At 51.0% G+C, this 6,354-nt stretch overlaps 1 protein-coding gene across 1 annotated transcript; it reads left to right on the forward strand.

Moving 5' to 3' along the window:
* The first annotated feature begins 3,277 nt into the window (after positions 1-3,277).
* Positions 3,278-4,192, forward strand: LOC116501691 (olfactory receptor 14C36-like). Its single transcript, XM_032207269.1, has one exon. It carries the CDS (start codon positions 3,278-3,280, stop codon positions 4,190-4,192), a length of 915 nt encoding a protein of 304 aa, XP_032063160.1.
* The last annotated feature ends 2,162 nt before the right edge of the window (positions 4,193-6,354 follow it).

Genomic DNA, 6,354 nt, shown 5'->3' on the forward strand with positions numbered 1-6,354 from the left:
TATTAGTAAAAACTTCTTTATTTAAAGGGTTGTTAGGCATTGGAATGGACTGCCCAGGGAAGTGGTTGAGTCACCATCCCTGGAGGTCTTTAGAAAACATTTAGGTGTAGAGCTTAGTGATATGGTTTAGTGGAGGACTTGCTAGTATTAGGTCAGAAGTTGGACTGATCTTGGAGGTCTCTTCCAACCTAAATGATTCTGTGATCCCCCCATCTACACCCTGTCCATGCTCACAGACCCGGTCCTATTGAGCTCATCATCAGCATTTCAATCATCTCATGGAGCAACCTCTTCATATGAGCAGGAGCTAAAGGGCAGATGCACAAACTCTGATGAGCTTGGAAAGGTGATGCTGGTGCTGTCTGGAGGTTGGCATGTGGTGCAGGCACTTGCCTGGTAAAGCTCAGAGTAACAATTTGTGTATCTGAGCCCATTCCCTAATTGGGAGAGATGTTTTTACATCGCCACCCAGATGAAACAGAGTAAACTTGAAGCCCAGATCAAGGAAAGCAAAAACTCAAACAGGAGGCACCTTCTGTTAACTAGAAGAGTCCCTTCAGAAATGTGCTGGGCACAGCCCCGGGCACCTCAGCTGTGGCTCTGGGTCCAAGTACAGACTTGTGACAAGGAAACATGGTTTACAACGGCCCAGGATCACATGCGTGCAAAAGGTTTGCTTGTGAGCTTAGACATGCTGAGTGTTTGGCAAATCACAGCATAAAGAGCAAAGGAGAGCACCACAAAGAGAGCAAACCCTGCTGTGTCCAAGGCTGGAGAGCAGGAAGGGAATTGAGCAGTCTTTCTGGACCTCTCCTGCATTTGGTCAGCTCAATAGCTCTGCATGCTTTGAGGAGATATTGGATAAAGGCACATCCGGAGGTGTCCTACATATACGAGTCTGGTGTCCCTGTGGGCAGCCAAGGACATCCCCCTTCCCTGTCTGGCCCTCAGCTGATGCTCAGAAAAGTTCTCCATCAGAGCCTGCAAACACTGGCACACGTCTTTGATCTCCCCTGGCACCTGAGCCATCACCAAACGTCTGTGTGGGACCAGCTATCCCCCAGGTTGAACAAAGCCCAGGGGCTCAGAGCCCACACTAGCAATTACTTTGTGTCTACCTGAGCTGAACCAAGAGCAATCCCAGATGTAGGGTGTGTAGGATGCATGGGGGAGCTGAATCCTGCTTCAGCCTGAGGGCTTCCAATTTGGGATGAGATCCTAGAATCATAGAATGATTTTGGTTGAAGGGGACCTTAAGGATCATCTAGCTCTGACATACCAGCCGTAGGCAAGGATACTTGCTACTAGGTCAGGTTGCTCAATGAAGATGCCTGCATTCCCTCAGTTGAATCACTGCCCTGACCAAGGGAAACCAGAGAAGCCTCCCTTTGTTTCTCTATCCTTTTATTATGGGTGTTCAGAGGTGAACCAGGACATCTCGTGCTCTGGTAGCACAAATCATGCTGCTGGAACCAGTCTCTGTCCTTTGTTTAGGGCAGGGCAGTTGGTGATTACTTCAGTCTGCTTCAAATCATGTTCCCCAGGGGTGACCCTGCTGCTTTTCAGGAGTTGTCATCCCTGGAGCCCCAGGGACATCTCCAGGGAGCCCGAGGGGCCAGCAAAAGTCATGCATTGGGCTTAGCCTCTGCTGCTGAGCTAGGCTGGGCTCCTGAGATGGAGGGATCTGTCTGCAAGCAAGCAGCTCTGCTGAGTCACAGCTGTACCCAGGAGCAGTTCCTCGGCATGGTGCAGCAGGGCTGGGGGTCCCAAGAGGATAAGGGAAGGGGAGGGAGGCAGAGAAAGGTTAAAGGCACTCGGGAGGATGAAGAGAGCTTACTGGAGGAAAAACATCACAGCTCTTGAAATGGTAAGTCTCTGGCTGCAGGGCAATGCTGCTGCAGTTCCTGGAAGGATCTCCAAAGGGCAGCATAGCCCACAGATTTTGGGACCTTTCTTGAGGACTCCCAGCCCAGAGGCTCTAAGTGGAAAAGTGTGAAGTGCTGTGCAGCTGGGGGTGCAGGCAGGGGTGCTCAGGGCTATGGTGCAGAGTATGGTCCCCAGGGCGCTGCAGGGAGAAGCTGCGGGTGGAAGGAGGCCCCCTGGCAGGGCAGGGCAGGGTCATGCTGCTGCCTAGAGTCTGGTCAGCAGTCTGCTTGCGTTTGTAATTTGCTGCAGTGACATTTCTGGTGCACACAGCTGTTCAGGGGCTACCTGATAAAGACAGACTCCGTGCTTTCAGTTTTCTTGGGAGCAGCTCAGCAGCAAGGGATCTGGGAATGCTGGTTGACAGCAGGCTCACAGCAGGCTGTGAGTCAGCAATGTACCCTCATGGTGAAGAGCACAAAATGCATTTTAGGATGCATTAAACACAGCAGAGCCGCTCAGTTGAGGTGATTGTCCCACTACCTTTAGCATTAGAGCAGCCTCACCTTGAATTTTATGTGCAGTCCTTGTCTCCACTGTACAAAAAAAGTCCTTGGAAGAGTCTGGAGGAGGGCAACAACGCTGGTAAAAGGGCTGGAAGGGTCCTCAATAAATGGCTTTAACTTCTGGTTGAAAAGGTCCTTGAAGAGGTCAGGCAGTTGGACTAGAAGATCCCTACCAATTGAACTATTCTATTTGATTTGATTCAATTTGATTCTTCTATCCTGCCCTATCCTATCCTATCCTATCCTATCCTATCCTATCCTATCCTATCCTATCCTATGCGTCCCAAATGGACACAGTTCTCCATTAGAGTGATTGTGATGCTGGAAGCCACGAAGAATCAGTGGAGGTGCCAAGGCCACAGAAATGTTGTTGGGGAGATGCATGAAGGGAACTGAAATAAGCCCTTGTTGTTCGTGGTGGTTGGAAGTGGAGTATGAAGACAGGGTGAGGGGTTTGGAGGTGTGTGCTTTGAACCGGGAATCCTCTGCTATCAGCAGTACCCAGGTTCATCTCAGGTTCTGCTCTGCCCTTCTGTTGGGTGATTTGGGAATAAGAACACTGAGAAGCTCTTTGATATTGTGAGTGGATTTAATTTGAGATCACCCCATGTTCCCATAAACCTACTGCTGTACAGGACTGACCCACAGATGAATCCCTGCTCCCTCTGCCCACCTCAGCCAGCACATGCTACAGTTAATCAAGGGAGCCACAAGAAGGTCTTTGAAAGGAGAGAGGTACTTTGGGAGACTTCTGTGAGAAATGGCATAGGATTTTTTCAGAGGAACCTCTCCTAACTGGTTATTGTTTTTTCCTCCTTGTAAAGGTCCCCCATGCCCAGAGACAGCAGATGTCCAACAGCAGCTCCATCACCGAATTCCTCCTGCTGGCATTCGCAGACACGCGGGAGCTGCAGCTCCTGCACTTCGCGCTCTTCCTGGGCATCTACCTGGCTGCCCTCCTGGGCAACGGCCTCATCCTCACCGCCGTAGCCTGTGACCACCGCCTCCACACCCCCATGTACTTCTTCCTCCTCAACCTCGCCCTCCTTGACCTGGGCTGCATCTCCACCACTGTTCCCAAATCCATGGCCAATTCCCTGAGGGACACCAGGGCCATTGCCTATGCAGGATGTACTGCCCAGGTCTTCTTTTTATTATTCTTTTTTGGTGCAGAGTATTCTGTCCTCACCATCATGGCCTACGACCGCTACGTGGCCATTTGCCAGCCCCTGCACTATGGGACCCTCCTGGGCAGCAGGGCCTGTGCCACCATGGCAGCAGCTGCCTGGGGCAGTGGTTTCCTCTATGCTCTCCTGCACACTGCCAACACATTTTCTCTTCCTCTCTGCTATGGTAATGCTGTGGGCCAGTTCTTCTGTGAAATCCCCCAGATCCTCAAGCTCTCCTGCTCAGACTCCTACATGAGGGAAGCTGGGCTTCTTGTGGTCATTGTCTGTTTAGCCTTTGGTTGTTTTGTTTTCATTATGCTGTCGTATGTGCAGATGTTCAAGGTTGTGCTGAAGATGCCCTCTGAGCAGGGTCAGCATAAAGCCTTTTCCACATGCCTCCCTCACCTGGCTGTGGTCTCCCTATTTATTAGTACTGGGATTTTTGCCTACCTGAAGCCCCCCTCCATCTCCTCCCCATCCTTGGACCTGGTGATGGCAGTTCTGTACTCATTGGTGCCTCCAGCACTGAACCCTCTCATCTACAGCATGAGGAACCAGGAGATTAAGGATGCCCTCAGGAAACTGATGAAATAATTTTTTTCAGAAGGAATGAACTTCCCAACTTCTGCATTAGACACATAACGTGGCTCATTAAAGGCACAGCTCCTATTCTAATGTATTTCTGGGTATTGTCATTTCTGGCTTTATTTTGCTTTGGTTTCAGTGTTTATTTTATCTGTGGTTTCATTCTCCTGACACTGTCCACTAAAATGTCATTAGGATTTTGCCTCTTAGCAAGTTGTGGATGCATCTTCCCTGGAAATGTTGAGATCATCAGGCTGGATGGGACTTTGTGCCACATGGTCCAGTGGAAGGTGTCCCTACCCATGACAGGGAGGTTGGAACTAGATGCTCTTTAGAGGTCCCTTCCAACCCAAAACATTCTGTGAGTCTCTGATTCTTCATCCCGTTTCTCATTCAGTGCATGGCTGTCTAGAGGAGTCCAGAGACTCCGTCCATGAGGAGTCTTGGTGAATTTAAACAAAATAAAGGACCCTTAAGTGACTTGTTAGTCTGACATTCCCCTTGTAAGCCCTTTTCTGGGGCTTTCTCTGCCTGTGTGCAGAGGTGGAGGGAGAGTCCCAGCAGAGCAGCAGTGGATAGTAGTCTGAGCGAAGAACAAGGCTTGGTAGACTCATTGCATCGTTCCTAATACGAGCCCCTGGTAGGCAACACACCTCTCTTGGGAATGGATCAGGCTGGGAGATGGGTGCCTCAGCACCTCTCACAAGAGAGGGAGGAACTTTCACCCGTCCCTTTACTTGGTTGCAGAGGTTGTTACACGGGGAGTAGATGAGGATGGGATAGTTGGGGCCAGCGTGTTCATTGACACGATGGGTCATAGAATCGTAGAAAGGATCTGGTTGGAAGGGAGCCCCTCTCCTCCTCAATCACAAAAGCTAACCCAATCTGTTGTCAATTGCATAAAGCAGCTCCATGCATCTGAGCTTCACCTTCACCTTCTCATCTTCCCTGACACTCTCTCTGGCAGAGCCTGCATCCCTCCACTTCAGCACCGCAGGTGGCCAAGATGTGTGATCACACCCCTTAATCCAAATTCCGATGTCCCTTCACCCAAAATCATCACTGTTCTGGGACAAGCCATGAGGCTCCAGCTCGTCCTGGCTGTGCACATTTGGGCTGCAGCACCTCAGGTGTGGCACGGGGCCGAGCACAGACTTGTGGCAGGGCAGGAGAGCCCAGGGCTGTGGCGCAGAGCAGGGTCCCTGCTGTGCCCAAGGGGCTGTGAGCATGGGCAGGGAGACGATGTGACTCCTCTAGACACTGCAGCGAGAGGAGCTAGGATATCAGGACACGCAGCTTTGGGACATCCAGCTGTATCTGTATTTGCCTCCCTGGGGCCAGGGTTAGGGACATTGCAAGAAAGTTTCCCAACCTGGTTCACCCCTCTGACTATTATCCTGTTTTGATAGTCCAGGCTGGCAGTGATGACATTGAAGATAGAAGCCTGAAGACCATCAAATGGGACTCTAGGGGACTGGGACAGTTAGTGGAAGGAGTGGAAGGAGTACAGGTGGTGTTTTCGTCCATCCCTACGGTGGCAGGGAGTGGTACAGAGAGGACACGGAAAGCCCACCTGATAAACACGAGGCTCAGAGGCTGGTGCCAACACAGAAATTTTGTTTTTTTTTTGACCATGGGGCACTTTACTTGGCACTTGGCCTGATGGTCGCAGACGGGTCCCTATCTCTAAGAGGAAAACGGATCCTAGCCCAGGAGCTGGTGGGGCTCATTGAGAGGGCTTTAAACTAGGTAAGAAGGGGGACAGGGCTGAAACAAGGCTTGTTAGAGCTGTGCCAGGGGGAACAATGGCAAGGCTGGGAGAGAAGGCAATGTCCCAACTGAAGTGCATCTACACTAATGCACGCAGCATGGGTAACAAACAGGAGGAGCTGGAAGCCATCATGCTCAGGCAGACTATGACTTGGTTGCCATCACAGAAACGTGGTGGGACCACTCTCATGACAGGAGTGCTGCAATGTCTGGCTATAGGCTCTTCAGAAGGGACAGGCAGCATGGAAGGGGTGGTGGTGTGGCTCAGAGAGTTTTGATGTCGTGGAACTTGAGGCTGGGAATGATAGGGTTGAGTCCCTATGGGTTAGGCCAACAAGGGAAGCATCCTGGTTGGGGTCTGTTATAGACCGCCAAACCAGGATGAGGAGACTGATGAGGAG

This window comes from Aythya fuligula, unplaced genomic scaffold (genome assembly GCF_009819795.1).
Source record: "Aythya fuligula isolate bAytFul2 unplaced genomic scaffold, bAytFul2.pri scaffold_68_arrow_ctg1, whole genome shotgun sequence".
Classification (NCBI taxonomy): domain Eukaryota; kingdom Metazoa; phylum Chordata; class Aves; order Anseriformes; family Anatidae; genus Aythya; species Aythya fuligula.